The following is an 18625-nucleotide window of genomic DNA, read 5'->3' as shown; positions in this document are numbered from 1 at the left end:
AGTGAAGTTACTTCGGTCATGCGGATAGAAACCTTCTTCAATGATTCTCCAAAGGTTAGTGTTCACATGATTTAAATGACGCTTAAAACGATAGACCCAAGAATCAAAATCTACATTCTTCTCAATCTTAGGAGCCGGGCCGGCATGATTTAAATGAGTGGAAGGGAGCGGTCCACCATAGACAGGTGGAGGTTCCACATGGGCAAAGATGCCGGTGCCCTTTTTACCACTAGAAGAAGGAGTTTTCTCGCTAGTAGCTTCCCCTTTGTCGGAGGTAGCATCCGTCACCTTGTTGGCAGGATCACCCACTTTCCACGGTGCGGTGGAAAGCTTAAGCCCTTCTAAGTATTTATTAAACATGCTTTCGACCTCGGTAGTCATGGAGGTTTTCAATGTGTCCAACGCCACATTTAATTCCTCACGAGAGACCGTGGTTCCCCCATCTCCCGTAGACGAGACCGGATTCACACCGGAGTGCTCCTCCACACCGTCTACGACGTCAACCATACTCTTCGGACGGTAAAGTCCTTAAAAAGAGACGAGGCTCTGATACCAATTGAAAGGATCGATATAGTTGACTAGAGGGGGGTGAATAGGCAACTAACAATTTTTAGCTTTTCTTTACCAAATTAAACTTTGCATCAAAATAGGTTGTTTAGATATGCAACTAAGTGAGCAACCTATATGATGCAATGACAACAAGCATGCAAGCAAATAAGAGATATAACACGAGTAAACTTGCGAAAGTAAAGGGACGAGATAACCAAGAGTGGAGCCGGTGAAGACGAGGATGTGTTACCGAAGTTCCTTCCTTTTGAGGGGAAGTACGTCTCCGTTGGAGCGGTGTGGAGGCACAATGCTCCCCAAGAAGCCACTAGGGCCACCGTATTCTCCTCATGCCCTCACACAATGCGAGATGCCGTGATTCCACTATTGGTGCCCTTGAAGGTGGCGACGGACCTTTACAAACAAGGTTGGGGCAATCTCCACAACTTAATTGGAGGCTCCCAACGACACCACAAAGCTTCACCACAATGGACTATGGCTCTGCGGTGACCTCAACCGTCTAGGGTGCTCAAACACCCAAGAGTAACAAGATCCGCTAGGGATAAGTGGGGGAATCAAATTTCTCTTGGTGGAAGTGTAGATCGGGGCCTTCTCAACCAATCCCAAGCAAATCAACAAGTTTGATTGGCTAGGGAGAGAGATCGGGCGAAAATGGAGCTTGGAGCAACAATGGAGCTTTTGGGGGAAGAGGTGGGTCAACTTTGGGGAAGAAGACCTCCTTATATAGTGGGGGGAACAATCCAACCGTTACCCCCCACACCAGCCCCGCAGAGAGTGGTACTACCGCAGGAGGCAGCGGTACTACCGCTGATCACAGCGGTACTACCGCTCCCCCGGGCGGTACTACCGCTGGGCCCAGAGCGGTACTACCGCGGTGGTCAGGGAGGTACTACCGCATACGAGTGGTACTATGGCCCCCACTACCGCGGCAAGTACCATAAAACCCGACACGAAAAAAGACCCCTCGAATCGAGGCGGTACTAGCACGAGACCGCCGCGGTACTACGGCTGGGGGCTACCAGCGGTACTACCGCTCTAGAGCGGTACTGCCGCTTGTAGCACCCAAGCGGTACTACCGCTCCAGCCCGCGGTACTACCGCTGGGACCAGAGAGAGCACACTGAGAAGGGGAACGAGCCCATCATAGAAGTGGAAAGGCTCGGAGGGGGGCAAAGGAAGTGTACGTGATGATTCCGCCCTAGCCTTTCCAAAGCGGACCCCCTCTTGATAGTACGGTGATCCCTATGAAACTAGTCCACCAAACTAATTCGAAAGGACTACACCGTCCTCGCTTCAAGCTCCGAGGGGAGGGAATCATCTCGTGCCAAAAGGATGAATCTCTGAAAACACTCAATGCACACGATTAGTCTGCAAAAGCATTGTCATCAATCACCAAAACATCTTAGGGATAAATATGCCCTTACACATGGCATATGGGAAGAATTGCACAAATGTTGCAAAGGTAGCATAGCAATATCATCGCAAGAGAAACAAAATCCAATGACCATGATCTCGTCATCTATGCCATAAGTGCAAATGGGGTTGATTTTAATTGGATATGCATAGTTACTATGTTGAGATTGTAATGATGCAATATGGGAGATCTCACTCATAGCATAGGACAAGTTTAATGGATTGTCAAACATGACGTGACCGATAGAATTTTCACATGATATCCTATGGATCATAACATCACAACTAGGCAAATCGACATGATCATCATCATATACATCATAAATGGGTGGCATATCGAAACAAGACATAGTATGCGATGAATCCCTAAGGTGATCAACATATGAAAGCAATCATTTGCAAGATAGTCCACTAGTGGGACAAGAGAAGTACCATCACCTATGTTACCTTTAGAGCTCTGCTCATGTGTTGTAGGTGAGGTTGCAAAAATTGACACTTGGTCAATAGCTTCATCAACTTGATGGTACCATGTGGGGGTGCATCATCGTCTATCATGGCCGTCGGTTTGCCCATTGGGGGGTATGGACTCATCGAGGATTGGCACTTCATCTTGTTGGAGATCTAGCACTAAAAAGGAAAACACACTCGGAGTAGAGGTTAAGTCGTTAGAATCATAGTGGTCTCACATGTCGTCTCAACTACCTCACTCACTAAGTGTTGTGTCTCACTCACTCCCGGTAAGATGCTATCACTCATATGGTTGGTGGAGTCACTCAAATGGCTCTCAACCTCCCATAGGATGTGTGGCATGCTCTCAAGTGTGGGGCTAGTGGTGGTCACACTCATCCTCTCATAGGAAATGCACTCAGTGTCATATATGGTGGAGTCACTCATCTCACTCATGGGGTGGTGGCTCTCCTCACATGGCAATTGGGGCATCTCATCATAGGTGGGTGTTAGAGAGATGTAGGTGCAAATGTCTCCATGCTCAACTCCTATCACCGCCTTGGTTGAAGGGATAGTCCCATGCTCAACCTCCTCATCCATAACGCCTCCAAAGATGAATGCCGTGGGAAGTGGCAAATCATCACTCTCCTCTGAGACCAAAGATAAAGTCTCATGTGCGGTCTCGTAGTTTGACTCGGAGTATGAGTCCCATTGGGGCGTCGTCTTCATGTTGTTGAATAGGTTCGCACTTGTCGCTGTGGTTGAAGGGGATGGCCCTTGCTCGATCGTCTTGTCGCTGTCTTGTATGAGGCCCATATGATGTGGCACCTCGTAGCTCGTCTCCATGACCGAAGGGAATTTCCCACGCTCGGCCAACTTCCTTGAGGGGCTTCTAAAAATGGAAGTGTCGCCCTCGCTTGTCGGTGGCCGCCTTGGACTTGATGATGTCAAAGTAGGCGTACTCGTGGGAAGCAGTTGAAGATGCCGTACGTCCAAAGGCGAAGATGCCTTGAGAACACTTGGCGAAGATGCCGAAGTGGTGGTGGTAGCTGTAGCTTCTGCTTGGTGTTGCTTGCTACCTCTTGAGCATGCGTTGGTTTTCCCTTGAAGAGGAAAGGGTGATGCAACAAAGTAGCGTAAGTATTTCCCTCAGTTTTTGAGAACCAAGGTATCAATCCAGTAGGAGACTACACGCAAATCGCCTAGTACCTGGACAAACAATCAAGAACCTTGCAACCAATGCGATAAAGGGGTTGTCAATCCCTTCACAGCCACTTGCAAAAGTGAGATCTGATAAAGATAATAAGATAAATATTTTTGGTATTTTTGTTGTATAGATTGGAAAGTAAAGATTGCAAAACAAATAGTACACTAGAATTATAGATCGGAAACTTATATGATGTAAAGTAGACCCGGGGGCCATAGGTTTCACTAGTGGCTTCTCTCATGATAGCATATATTACGGTGGGTGAACAAATTACTGCCGAGCAATTGATAGAAAAGCACATAGTTATGAGAATATCTAGGCATGATCATGAACATAGGCATCACGTCCGTGTCAAGTAGACCGAAACGATTCTACATCTACTACTATTACTCCACACATCGACCGTTATCCAGCATGCATCTAGAGTATTAAGTTCATAAGAACAGAGTACCGCATTAGGCAAGATGACATGATGTAGAGGGATAAACTCAAGCAATATGATATAAACCCCATCTTTTTATCCTCGATGGCAACAATACAATACGTGTTGATTCCCTTTCTGTCAGTGGGATCGAGCACCGCAAGATTGAACCCAAAGCTAAGGACTTCTCCCATTGCAAGAAAGATCAATCTAGTAGGCCAAACTAAACCGATAATTCGAAGAGACTTGCAAAGATATCAAATCATGCATATAAGAATTCAGAGGAGAATCAAATATTGTTCATAGATAATCTTGATCATAAACCCACAAATCATCGGATCTCAACAAACACACCGCAAAAAGTATTACATCGAATAGATCTCCAAGAACATCGAGGAGAACTTTGTATTGAGAACCAAAGAGAGAGAAGAAGCCATATAGCTAATAACTATGGACCCGAAGGTCTGTGGTAAACTACTCACACATCATCGGAGAGGCTATGGTGTTGATGTCGTGATCGAATCCCCCTCCGGCAGATCGCCGGAAAAGGCCCCAAGATGGGATCTCACGGGTACAGAAGGTTGCGGCGGTGGAAAAGTGGTTTCGTGGCTCCCCCGGATGTTTTCAGGGTATAAGAGTATATATAGGCGAAAGAAGTAGGTCGGTGGAGCTACGAGGGGCCCACGAGGGTGGGGGCGCGCCCTCCTGCCTCGTGGCCGCCTCGTTGCGTCTCTGACTTCCACTCCAAGTCTCCTGGATTGCATTTGTTCCAAGAAAGATCCTCGCGAAGGTTTCGTTTCGTTTGGATTCCGTTTGATATTCCCTTTCTGCGAAACACTGAAATAGGCAAAAAAACAGCAACTGGCACTAGGCCTCCGGTTAATAGGTTAGTCCCAAAAAATAATATAAAATAGCATATTAAAGCCCATTAAACATCCAAAATAGATAATATAATAGCATGGAACAATAAAAAATTATAGATACGTTGGAGACGTATCATTGCTCGTCTCGCGGTCTTCTCTTGTGCTCATGAAGCTTGTCCATAGTAAGATGTAGAGCTTGTTGGGACTTGTCGGTGTCGTGGCGGTCGTCTCGAAGATGATGACGGTGTCGCATGGTACTTGCATCATGTGGACGCTCCGAAGATCTGGTACTTGAGCGCCTCCGCCTTGAAGATGACTAAGGGAAGAAGGCTTGTAGTTGGCCAACACATGTCGGATGTCATCCATGTGTGTGTCCAACTTGTCATCGAGGTAGTCCCTTTTCCTTGCTTCGGAGTGTCGTATGTCGATGGCGAGTCACTCGATGCGGTCGAGGACCGAAGATGTTGTGCTTTGCCTATCCATCACAAGCCTCGAGTAGAGGTGAGTAGGAAATGAGACAAACAATACCAAGATACCTTTTCCCAAAGTTGAGGATGTATCCCGTGTCACTCAATGTGAAATGAGAGAGTGTGGAATTGGTACCGGACTTGTTCACTCACACCTATAAAGTAAAGCTTATCAGTGGCTTGGTTAGGGCAAGTGGCACAAAATTCAAGCAAATGTTAGTCCAAGATATTGAAAATGTTGAGGAAGATTCACAAAATTGCAATGTAAATCAAATAGATCAATAGCTATGGTGACACAAGAAACACACACACTGATAGATAGATGGGATCCTTGCAACCAAGGAATGAGCACAAAATGTGTTGCCACAGAAAAAGCTCTTGTTGCACGGATGCTAGAGAGACAATAGCACGATTGCTCAAATGGGCAAGATACGCTTGTGCACCAACCTATGAGAGTAAATGTGTCGTCTTCAATCCCAAGTATGCTATGTATGTATGCTCCCAGTGTACGTAGTATGCAAAATGGCTCAATGCTATTTCTATTGCTTACAAGATCTTTTGTATCTCCTCTTTTGCTTAAAAGTTTTTGCACTTTTTTTATATGCTTGATGCTCGAGCCAAGTATGATATGAGACAAGTATGTAAGATATGCAGGGGAGAGACTTATGGCACAATGATGATAGCAAGATGATTGCACGCTACAACTAGCTATGCGGCGTAAGCGTATCACTAAGGTGCACAAATAGTGTGGTCCGCCAATTCTCAACTCGCTAGTCTCTATAGGTAAGGTACGCAATAGGCTCGGGGTGATCAATGCAATGGCAAGGAATATGTACAAAGATGTCGTCGAGGTTACCGTCCTTGCGTACGGTTGGGGGTCAAAATGATGAAGTGGTCGTTGCCGATGTCGAGTCCGGGGTGATGATGAGTGGTGGTGACGTCGAAGTCGAGCCATTCCTACGTAGCCGAAACACCTTAGGAAATGGAAAAACCGCAAACTCAAAATCTCAAATGTCAAATGGTGGTAGCGGACATGCGGTGGTGGTGTCAGAGATGGCAATACAGAAGTGGTGGTGGTGGTTGATGAAGAAGCGACCGTCCCTAAGTAGCGAAAACACCTTAGGAGACTAAAGTCACAACTCAAGCAACCACAAATGCTATATGGATCAAAATGGGTTAGGTTGCGGAAAGCTATGGTGGTTTTGCCGATGATATGGTGGAGGGCCTAGGCAAAGATGTCAAAAATGTCAATTTTTTTTATAGAGAAAATGATGTTGGAACATATCTAGATGGATGGGGGATGTAAATAGCTACTCAACGAGCTAAAGAACATCAAAATCAGACTCTGTATGTGGAAGATATGGCCGAAACAAGAAATCGTCCGAAGCAGTTTTTGAACTAGCGGACAGTCCGGTCCTGGGTAGCGGACAGTTCGGTCTTCATCCGCTCCCCTTGATAGTCCGGTCCAAGAGCGATTTTGGTCCTGATGCAAGCGGACAGTCCGCTACGAGGTGCGGACAGTCCGGTGCGGGCTGGGAAAGCACGAACTCAAAACTTTAGGCGGAAATGGATGATTTCAAGCTCGAAATTGGTGGGTAAAAAAGAAAAATTGAGGGGAGATTCGTGGTGGGGAGATGAGGGAAGCCAAGATCTACTTGCCAAACATCAAAATCGTGGATCAAACACAACAAAATCTCACAAGAACCAACAAATTGCAAGAAATTTTTTGGGGCTATTTTTGTCGGGATTTTCAAAATTGGGCAAGAATAAGCAAAATTAGGCTAGAAAACAAAGATGGGATGCTCCAATTTCGTAAGAACCTAAGCTCTGATCCAAGATATTGTAGGGTGGAGACCCTAAGTGGAGATCTTTCATGAATTGTAGGGGGGATCCCACAAAGAACACGAAGAAATTACAAGATGTACACTCAAGAACAAGCCCAATTACACATCCACTAGACTCAAATCCACACAAGATCCACAAAGGTACATAAACAACAAGAGGAACATGGGTACATGATAAGGTTCATCCCAAATCCAAGAAGGAGATGAGGTCTTGATGATCCTATGATGGGGATCCTTCCCTAGATGGGTCTTGAATCCACTAGGAATCTTCTCCTAGGAGGTCTTGGTCTCCATGAGAGAAGGTAGATAGAAGCAAAGCTCTCAAGATCATATCATGTACTTTGCTAACCCTAAAAACTGACAGGAGCACGAAATATATAGTCTAAGGGCGAAAGGGTATGGGCCTCGGTGGTTATATGGGATTTTTAGCCCAATTCGTAGCGAAACTGGGTGGACCGGACAGTCCGGTGGTAAGGATCGGACAGTCCGGTGAGTCTAGATGCATTTTCGGGTGCCACCGGACTGTCCGCTGTGGGGACCGGACTGTTTGGTAGTGCAATTTATGTGTGACCGGACTGTCCGCTGTGGGGACCGGACTGTCCGGTAGTGTAATTTTTGCACGCTTCCTTTTCTTCATCTTGACACTTCCGGTCAGCTCTTGGGTCTTGGGGTTGTTCTCCTTGGCCTCCGGGAAGCTTCCTAGTTGCTTGGTGGCGGTTGCCCTCGTACCTAATGATGCACAACGTTCCATGGTGAGGTAGCAACCGAGTCCAGTGGATATTCATGTAAATCTTGAAGAGGAGCGGGTTCACCTTAAGTCCGGTAGGTCCGCTTGGGGCTTGAGGTGCTATGAAGGTGTACATGGAGATGACCGTAGGATGCTCCGCGTCACTAATGATTGCTTTGAGTTATACTTAATGGTTTGCCCATAGGCGTTGCTTAATACCATATGTTGGTTTCGAGGTTATAAGGAGATCATGTGTTGACCAAGGTGTTATTCAAGAAGGTATCCAAAGATTGGTCATGGAGAGTTGAGCCTATCGTAAGCATGTCTTGAAGAAGAAAATTGTGCGAACATTCATGTTACCTTTCAAGTCATCATCTTAATGAAGAAAGTATGAAAGATACAAGGTTGATCCAGACAAAGTGCTAAGAGTGGATTCAATTTGATCAACACACAAAGCATAGAATATGTACCAAGTGGGGTCATGTGATATCACAGTATGGTAAGCATTGTCCATTACACACTGTGAACTAACCCATGATCTATGTGTTTGGTGTTTCTATGTGGGGTTAGGTATCTTTCCATGGGCTTGCATCAAAAGGAAGATCTCATATAGCCCAAGAGAGGATGGCATCAAGTGGTGATCGTCATCAAGGTTGCAGTGTGCAAGTTCAAGAGGAGCATAACAAAGAGATCACATGCTTGAAGCTTGTCGACCATTTGGTGATAATGGTCTTGTGAAGATGTGCCTAAAAGTAGCTCTCCCATAGTGGAGTATGGGGAAGCAAATCGTGAGTCCTCACCAAGCGTGCGCTACCAAGAAAGGTGTTCCATCTTGAGGCGGGCATGATCGTCATCATCTAGCTCAACTGGATTATGCGCAAGGCAAATGTTTGACCTTGATAGTTTCCTATTTTATCGGTCTCATGGTGTTAGTTAGGAGACCGGGTTATAGGTGATTATCGTACTATTAATGGGCTCTCTCGGGTGAGTAGCTTGATCGTATCGTTCATAGAGAGGTCAAACCATTGCATCCTTGGCATCATATTTGTTTTTCCTTATTTGTTTTTTCTCTTTGTTAGGTTTTAGAGTTTGTGTTCATCTTCTTGTCAAACTCAAGTTCATCGAAACAGAGTTTGATGCATCATCTTTGCGTTTTCGGTGTTGGAGATTTTGCCGGTTCATATTTTGGGAAGGTTCTCTTCTTTATCCAATTGGCATTTCTTCTCCATTACTAGTTCTTAATTTATCCAGTCCTTATTGGATAGTGCTTGTCGTCATCTATCCAACAAGCTTGAGTGCTGATTTCAGAGTTCGTTTGCAGAAGTTATGGATGTTATGGCTCTGCTGCTATCTATTTAGAGATAGCACCTTCCCCTTAAGAGGTAGTATCGCTTGTGCGATACTTCTGCTGTTGTATCACGCGTACTACCGTGGTGTTTTTTGTTACCCACCAATAATTAGAGGTGGCACCGCTTGTGTTGTACTTCTGCTGTTGTGTTGCGCATACTACCATGGGGTTTTCTGTTAGCCACCAATAATTAGAGGTAGTGCCGCTTGTGCGGTACTTCTGCTATTATGTTGTGCGTACTACTGTGGGGATCTGTTACCCACCAATATCTAGAGGTAGTACCGCTCCCTTAAACGGTGGTACTATTTGAACTTTTCTAGAACATAATGGTTAGATTCGTGGGGGCCTATTTAAGGGGGCCCCATGGTAGAACCGTTGACCAGTCAGACGACACATCGTCACCAAAAAAATGATGCCTGGTCCCACATGTAAGCAACCACATCAGCATCTTCTGGGCCCATATGTCAGCAACATTGACCGGTAAAAACTCATTGTGATTTATTACTGACGGGACCGTCGATGATAAAACCCATGCCGGACCCACATAGAAGAAGCCACCTCAGCAACTGCTGGCCCCACCTGTCTAAATCTTTGACGGGTCAACCCCCCCGGACCGATCACCGGTGACGGGATTATCGTCACCAAAAAGATTTTAGGTGACAGATTGGGCCATCATAGGTTACATTCTGGGCCGTCGCCGAAGACGACCGCTGGTGACATTTTTTGGTCTGTCACCTAACATACGAACTTGCGTGACGAAAAAATTGGTACCATCAAAATTTTATTTTCTATGATGGCGCTTCGGTGACGATGGGCGCGACCACCGAAAAATGTCGCCAGTGTTTTTTCCATGACGAAAACGGGTTATACATGACACAACTGAAGCGTCGCAAAATAGATCAAAGTTTGTAATGGGAAGTCACAATACCTGCAGGACGAGGGGAGAGAAAAGCACAATGAAAGCGCAAGAAAGACGATGCAGGCCCAGGAGACCATGGCACGACGACTGCAGACTTCTTCTGCACCTTTTTAAGCGAAACTGGAAACAACCATCGGCCGCCCCTGGTTTCCGCCACCCTCCCCTACTTGAGCGCAACGATGATTGGCTAGGCAAAGATGGACCTGAGCTGACACAAACCCACAGGAAGCCCGACAGGGAAGTTCACCTTTCTGTTTAGGGGAGCGAAGCGAGGGGATGCCGCTGTGCTTCGTTGAATTCAAATGGAAGGAGAGAGCCACGACAACAAGAAAAAAATATAGGAGGCGATACGAGAGGATGGGCACACGGGGTGTTTTTAAGCAACCCAACCGATGTTGCATGTCCCATCCACGTCAGACAACCAAGCACAAAGCAAGGTTATATCTGGACTCATAGGCGTACCAAATGCACATGCTCATGCGGGACAAACATCTGGCTGACAGGCTCACACGAGCGAAGCTACGATTCGAGCTGGACACCAACGCAACACGGCACCCGTCCAAACCGGGCGCAACCGACCCTGTAGGAGGTGCGTACTCCACATTCTTTATAGGAGTAATCCCCATGTTTTTATACTATGATAAAAAAATAGTATTGTTAAGTTTTTTTGAGCAACGATTGTGGGAGCTCCTATTTACCGCATTCTGCGGCAAATAGACGCCTCTTCGCACAGAGCGCGCACAACTGGGTCGGCCCATTGGGGGTAAAGCTCTTAGCCACCGGTCGGGCGCAAAAATTCCGAAACATATAATATGGGCAACTAAAGATTCGATCTCGAGGCCTTCTGTTGCTGTCGTCACCTCGCTAGACGGGTGAACTGACCAATGATTGTGGAAAATGTGTAGCGCCAATTCTAAAGAACAAACTGCAGCAACGTAAATCAACATTACTCAATGTTTTAAAAAACGCAAACAATTTGTTAAATTCTAATTTCTTTTGAAAATGCGAACAATGTTTTGCAAACACGGATAATCTTTGAAAACTTGGAATACCTTTTTGAATTCTGAAGATGTATTGAAAAATGAGAACAAAAAATTGAATTCCGAACAATTTTCTAAAACACGGACAAAATTTGAAACTCCAAACTTGTTTGAAAATACAAACAAATTTAGAAATTTCAAACAATTTTTAGAAACACGATTTTTAAAAAATCCTTTTTTTGAAAACATGAACATATTTTGAAATTCCGAACATTTATTTGAAACTGCGAACTTTTAAAAAAATGAACAAAAGTTGAAACTCCATTTTTTTGAAAACACGAACAAATTTAGATATACCAAAAAAATTAGAAACACGAAAAAAAGATTGAAACTGTGAACTTTCTTGAAAACACAAACAAATATTGAAATTACAAACCATTTTTTATATTGCAATTTTTTTTGAAAACATGGGAAAAAATTGGAATCTCCATTTTTTGAAAAACATGAACAAATTTCGGAATTCAGATTTTTTTTGGAAAATTGGGAACAATTTTTGAAATGTGAACCAAATTTGAAATTTTCAAACATTTTTTGATTTTTCTAAAAGGAACATTTTTAAATTGTAAACAAAAATGCTGAAACTATGAACATCATTTTAAAATTCTGAACAAAATTTTAGAACAAGAACTTTTTTGAATTCTGACTGATATTTAAAATTTTTGGAAATTTTTTGAAAAGAAAATTATACTTTAAAAAGAAAACATGAAAAAATAAAAGAAAAAGAAACAAAGAAAAAGAAAGAAAAGGAAAAAAAATAACAAAAAAAGAAACAACAACAACAACAACAACAACAACAAAGTCTTTAGTCCCAAACAAGTTGGGGTAGGCTAGAGGTGAAACCCATAAGATCTCGCGATCACTCATGGCTCTGGCACATGGATGGCAAGCTTCCACGCGCCCTTGTCCATAGCTAGTTCTTTGGTGATACTCCGATCCTTCAGGTCTCTCTTAACGGACTCCTTCCATGTCAGATTCGGTCTACCCTGACCTCTCTTGACATTCTCCACATGCTTTAGCCGTCCTCTATGCACTGGAGCTTCTGGAGGCCTGCGCTGAATATGCCCAAACCATCTCAGACGATGTTGGACAAGCTTCTCTTCAATTGGTGCTACCCCAACTCTATCTCGTATATCATCATTCCGGACTCTATCCTTCTTCGTGTGGCCACACATCCACCTCAACGCAACGAGCGGCGAATAGGTTCTGGGAACAGAAAATAAAAAACGAAAAACCCAATAGAAGAAAGAAAAACAGAAAAACCCGGTTCTGGGGAACCATCTAGAAGGTTCCCAAAACCGATTGACTCCCACTGTGGTCACGCTCTAGGTGGGGCCGGCCCAGATCCCTCGCTCCCTGTGTGTGGCATGTGCGTTGCGTCGACAGTTCGACGCAACGAGCGGCGAATAGGTTTCAACGATTGTGTTGTAAACACGAGTGGTGTGAAATGGGCTGGGCTGGAGTAGTAGGCGCCAGCTTGGGCTGGGCTATCTTCTCAGTACGCTCCAAGATGGACACAGATGAGGGAGAGAAGCAAACTGAAACCCTAGCTGCTTGCTGAGGCCCGCCACGCAACAACACGGCACGATGCGGCGGTGGTGCTGCTCCTCCGCCGGCGGCCTCGCCCGCCGCTTCCTCTCCTCCCCCACCGTCGTCCATGCCCGCTCGCCCGTGCCCTCCCTCCCCTTCCGCCGCGACCACTCCCACACCCACGCGCCTCTGCCCATCATGGGCTCGCTGTTCCACTCGGCGGCAGCCGCTTCGATCGTCCGGCCTCCGGTGATGGCGATGCAGCTGCGCCACTACGCCATCAAGGGCAGGTCCCGCGCGCCGACCACGCCCACCATATCCAAAGTCAAGAAATACAAGATGAAGGCCCCCTCGTAGGTTCCCAACTCACCCTCCGTTTCACCGCCAGTGTATTGCCTGCATTTCTGAATCTCATGGTGGTGTGCGTGTCAGGTCCATGAAGTTCCGCTTCAGAACGATGAAGGACGGCCAGATCCGCAGGTGGAGGGCCGGCAAGCGCCACAACGCACATCAAAAGGTGCGATGCAGTTCCTTTTCCACAACGTACTCACGTTTTGCTTAAATTGCTCTAGATCCATGTATTTCTAATTGATGACGGTACCAAACTATGCCTTTCAATCTTACAAATGCTAGCCTGCTGTGGCGTCGCAATCCTTCCCGCACATTCGAATTACTACTGTCGTATAGATGCATCAATATAGTTTAAAAAAAGGCACGCCTAGGCTCTAGGCGATAGCAAAATGCCTAGCACATAATTGCGCTTAAGCATGTACTTTGGTCAGAAAAGCGCAAGGCAGTTGCAGAATGCACAACTAACACCTAGTGTTTTTCTTTTTTGAACTTTTGTGCATCATGTCTCTCAAATCGCGAGCATACGATGGATAACAGCTGATTTTCTTTCCGCAGTTGCTCCTGATCAATCTATACCAAAGTATAGTTGCCACCGAGGGACCATCTTAGTAAATACGGAGTAGTAGCAAATGCTAGCCTGCTGTAGCGCATAGGGCGATCCTTCCCACACTTTCGAATTACTACTGCTGTATAGATGTATCATGTCTCTCAAATCACAGAATGGAAGCATATGATGGATACTCTGCTCGCCTTTCCACGATTGTTCCGGATCTTTCTATACCAAGTGTAGTTGTCACCGAGATCAAGGGCAAATTAATCTAGTTGATCATCTTAGTAAATATCAGTAGTTCTTCATTCCTGTATAACTTAGCAACTACAGCATCTGTTAATCGTTTCAGTAAAGTTACTTAAAAGCTACACTTTACCTTATACTATTTTGACATAGTCAATCGTAAAATTCAGCAATCCTTTTCCAAAGGAAAAAAGAATGTCAATAAAATGTGAGATAAGTCTGTTTAACACCTCAAAGTATCAGCTCTGGACCATTTCCCTCCCGAAGGGCCTCTTTGATTCACATGAATTCAAAACGCAGGAACAAGAAAAATACAGGAATGGAGTGGCATGCCTGCTCGAATGATATAGGATACCAGAGTGTTTGGTGTCACAGGAAAAACAAAGAATTGTAAAAAGAGGTTGGAGTGGATGCTAGATTTCCTGTGGAACGTAGAACAGATGATTCCTTAGGAAAAATTCCTATAGGATCCATTCCTACAAATCAAATGACCAACTTAGGAAAAATTCCCAAGGGTTATAATCCTCCAAAAGTCCTATTCTAGCAATCTTTTTTGGTACATCTAGCCCCTTGACCTAATTAAACTGGGTAATTACCCTCCTAACCATGATTGATCAGCTATCCAGCTGGTTTAGTGGATTAGGCACCGGTTTGGCAGATTAGACACCGTTTGATCCGGTCAACGAAGTCAGTTGACGCACTGTGTGACCAGTTCGTTTGGGCTGCATCCGACTTGGCCGATGCCGACCAGGGCCGCCTTAGCCTGAAGTACTCCCGCATTAACTCGAGGAGGCACTGGCTAGACTTCCATGCGACGGTGTGCCATGCATCCCTGTGGCGGACACTAGGTTGCAATCACCAGTCCTCGAGTGTCGTGCGTTTTGTGTGTTTTCGTCTGGCAACTAGAATCGATCAGCTTGATCGTTTTGCTAGCTAGCTTCAGCCATTGGCGACCAGTAGATGTCCTGAACAAATCAGTCAGCCACTGTGTGCTAGCTGTGTATGTACACATCTCGTCAGCTCTGATTTGTTTTTGTCGCTGGAAGTACCCGGTGCTATCGGGGCTGTGCCAACATAGGCCGCAGCAGTAGACGAGCTAGTCTAGGTTTAAGCTGTCCGGCAATGTCCTTGACGCGCAGCCGCAGAGCGCCTCCTTGTCGAGGTCAATGCGGAGGTCTTGGAGAGTCTCCCTCATGGCAACTGATAGGGGGCCATCGACGAGGCTGTGCTCGGTGAAGCACGAGATCACCTCCCTCCTGCGGACGTAGGGCTGTGAGAGTGCCGGCGGCGGCATCCGTATCACATCGATTATGGTTTTCAAGGATGATGAGCTAAGCCGGTGTCTAATCAGCTAAACTGGCCGATAAATCATGGTGAGAGGTATAATTACCTGGTTTATTAGGTTTTGGCTTGGGGGGGGGGGGGGGGGGGGGGGATAAACGGCCTGAAGCTCATAGTTTATGGTGTTAAACGGACTTAACTTGATACATTGAGGTTCTGTCGTTGTACATTTGATTCCAATTGGATTTCTTCTTTGAATTTGCTTGTGATGTGCTTCTGAATTTGCAGTCCAAGGAAGCAAAACGAAGACTTCGGAAGCCTGCTTTAGTGCATTTAGCTTATGCCAAAGTTATAAAGAAGCTCAACTTCTGCGGCTAGGAAATGGATGGATGGAGGATGGTGATTGGCACATGAATCTGATCAATGAATACTGATTGCCAACTGTTATCTTGTTACATTTGTCCTTTGATGCATTGCCATCAGAATTTTGTGATCCCATCTCTTCACCAATGCCGATGATTATTTTATTGTACTACCGCCCGCTTGTTTTCTAAACAATCAGTTGATAAAGGCTCCCCTGTGTTTTGTTATGCACACGGAGAAGACTCACCATAGTGATGATAGACAACCTGCTGCCAGTAAGGAAACTCTATGTCCCTTATCCTATCTTCAGATTCAGTAAGCTTCACATGCCAATGTTTTGACCTGGAGTTCAATTGTAGAAATTCAGAGGACATTGTTCTGTGCTGTGTTTTCTCGAATCACATAGTTCACCGTTTTGTTTATATTGTGGTTGTGATTCGGAGATCTTACTGGTGAAACCATCTGTCAAGGTAAGTTTTCGGCTGCATGGTGAATGTTGTATTTGCTGGTAACTGGGCAACTCTGTGCCATGATAAGCTGTGGGAGCAGATTGAATCTGAGTATGAATGTGTACCCAAGGATAAAGAGCATCGTTTATTGTCCATACAGAAAGTTCTCTTTTTGAGCTGCAATAGGTCTAGAAAATTATGCATGAAACTAGAATATAATGGATTGCATTGTCCAGTCTCATCAGAGACTATGGGCAACAGGGCTTGCATTGTGGTAATGAGATTCTTGTTGTCGTCTGAGCTTTTATCTGCGCATTCGGGCCTCAGGTTTTCCTTTCAGCATGTTCCTCCTTTCCTTTTTATCTTTCTTTTTAACCTTTTTTAACAGTGCGGCGTGGCCGGATTTCGCCATCAATCATCATGATGAAAAAGTAGATTGGTGGAACTTGAAGTGATGGATCAAGAGATTCAGAAACAGTTGCCGTGTTAGTAAACAAATAAGTGTCTGATTTAGTACATAGTTGTTCTAAATCGGTGACATTTATTTCGGGACGGAGGGAGTATTAGATTGCTTCAAGAAGCGAGTGAAAACTGCATGCATTGGTAAGCTATATACCTTAAGCTAGGTTCAGTATAATTAACCAAGTTGTCATCGACAAGTACATTCGAATCTGGCCTTGCATGTTATCTTGTTGCTAACTATAGTGACATGCTCTTTCCTTCAAGTAAACATAAAAAGGCCCCCCATAGAAGCTACTGCTGACACAAGTAAAAAGTCTCATCATCAGGACTGTGTAACCGTCGATTGCTTGCTCGATTTCGTGGCCTTCAGCGCTAGAGGCAGATGAATGGATTAGATGTAGTCGCAGAAGCCGGAGCTGAAAGGATCAAACAGCTGCTGCTTGCTGTCATCTTCCTGGATCTTGTCGATGGAGGAGAAGACGTTGAGGGCGTCCATGTCCGCGAACAGGTCCAGGTCGCTCTCTTGCTTCAGCTGATGGTGAGCACCAGCACAGTCGACGTCGACGTTGGTGTTGCTACTGTTACGAGCTGCCGCGACCGCCAATGAAGAGGAAGAGGAGGCGGCCATCTTGGCGGTGGCGGCGGCGGAGGAGGGGCGGGTTGATCCGGCGAGGGCGTTGCGCTGGGTCGGCCACGGGTGGTTGTGGTCGGAGGTGTAGGTGATGACGAGCATGTTGGGGTCGGTGCGGCTGCGCTCCACCTGCTTCCTCGCCGGGCACCCCTTGGAGCTGCTGCAGCGGTAGTAGCCCCTCGGGTACGGCGACCCCTTGATGGGCTTCTGCCCATACTTCCTCCACGCCCACAGGTCCGACGGCACCACCTCGCCGCTCGTGCTATGCCGGCCGCTCGCCCCCGGCGCCGCCGTCGGCGCCGGAATGCACACCACCTTCTTCGACTGGCTCTTCCTGCACACACGCATGCAGCATCGATTACGGCATGTTTCAACACGTAGTAGTGTAGTGCCATCGAGCCGTGTGGAAGCTAGACTGGACAGATGAGAATATGTTAACCTTGGTTTCATTGTAGCTGGTACACGAGGGTGATGGACGATCGACATGTGCTGCAGACGGTCGCCTATCTCCGGCGGCGGCGCGACCACCATGTCGCCTTCCCTCTCGATGCCCGGCCGACGAAGCATCCCGGCCAGCGACTCTGGATGCGGCCGCGTATATGTCGTCGCCGGCGGTGAATGCAGCGAGATCACGTGATGATCAGACGAAGGAAGCCGGGTAATGTTGCCGCCCATCATCATGGCCACCATCCCCAGCTGCTCATCGCCATGGCCGACGACCAGGCCGCCTCCACCACTTCCTCCTTCCAGCAGCAGCGAGCTGTACTCCTCCTCCTCCTCGTCGTCGGCAGCCGGGATTGGCAGCTGATGAGGCGGGTGCAGGCTTGCTCTCACGACATCGGAGAGATCTCCTTGCTCGCCGGGCGACAGCCAAAACAGGTCACACATGATCGACCCGACGGCCGCGGTCGCTGACTCCGGTGTTGATTCACTGGTGCAGGTTATGATCGATCAGCCTGCAAGCGCAGCGCCGTGACCTACCATGCATGCATACTCCCTCTTAGAGAGGAGTCAGCCGAGCGAGCGCTTATTGTATATATGTGCATGAGGACAGCCAGCTAGCTACACACATGTAGTACTACAAATGAGTGGAAACTGGAAACCCGGGGCTGACTTTTAACACTGGTAAGGAAAAGCGGCGGCAAAGCAAGACGAAGGTGGTGGTGGTGCTACCATTATACAGGCGAGAAAGGAGACAACTTATATAGATCCAATAATAAAATTCACGGTAACCAGTTCGCCAGGGAGCATGCATGCATGTAACTATATCTAATCAAGTGATCACAATATTTGAACGAACGGGCTACTGCATATGTCTGCTCACTGATAGAGCCAGCCATTCCGGTGGTCTTGTCTTGCACGGTCCAAATCAGCAACCCCCCTATCGACGATCATCCATCCATCGATGGCTACTATCGTTTCAGCGACGATCGATCCATCTCCTTTTTCATTTTCTGTCAAAAAGGACCTCTCGCCGGCCCTCGATTTCACTACCTCCTCTAGCTT

General features: G+C 46.3%; 2 protein-coding genes across 2 annotated transcripts; one reads left to right on the top strand and one right to left on the bottom strand.

Moving 5' to 3' along the window:
* The first annotated feature begins 12772 nt into the window (after positions 1-12772).
* LOC109744572 (uncharacterized) lies at positions 12773-15999 on the top strand. Its single transcript, XM_020303738.4, has 3 exons — positions 12773-13142; positions 13222-13306; positions 15503-15999. The coding sequence occupies exons 1-3, from the start codon at positions 12847-12849 to the stop codon at positions 15590-15592; spliced, it is 471 nt and encodes a 156-aa protein (XP_020159327.1). The 5' UTR covers positions 12773-12846; the 3' UTR covers positions 15593-15999.
* LOC109744570 (uncharacterized) lies at positions 15865-18210 on the bottom strand. The gene is made up of 2 exons (XM_020303736.4): positions 17559-18210; positions 15865-17453 (listed from the first exon to the last, which is right to left on the bottom strand). The coding sequence occupies exons 1-2, from the start codon at positions 18005-18007 to the stop codon at positions 16880-16882; spliced, it is 1023 nt and encodes a 340-aa protein (XP_020159325.2). The 5' UTR covers positions 18008-18210; the 3' UTR covers positions 15865-16879.
* Positions 18211-18625: the final 415 nt, after the last annotated feature.

This window comes from Aegilops tauschii, chromosome 1 (genome assembly GCF_002575655.3).
Source record: "Aegilops tauschii subsp. strangulata cultivar AL8/78 chromosome 1, Aet v6.0, whole genome shotgun sequence".
NCBI classification, from domain to species: Eukaryota; Viridiplantae; Streptophyta; class Magnoliopsida; order Poales; family Poaceae; genus Aegilops; species Aegilops tauschii.
Note: the sequence above shows the minus strand (reverse complement) of the source record. Positions and strands in the feature narration are given on the sequence as shown.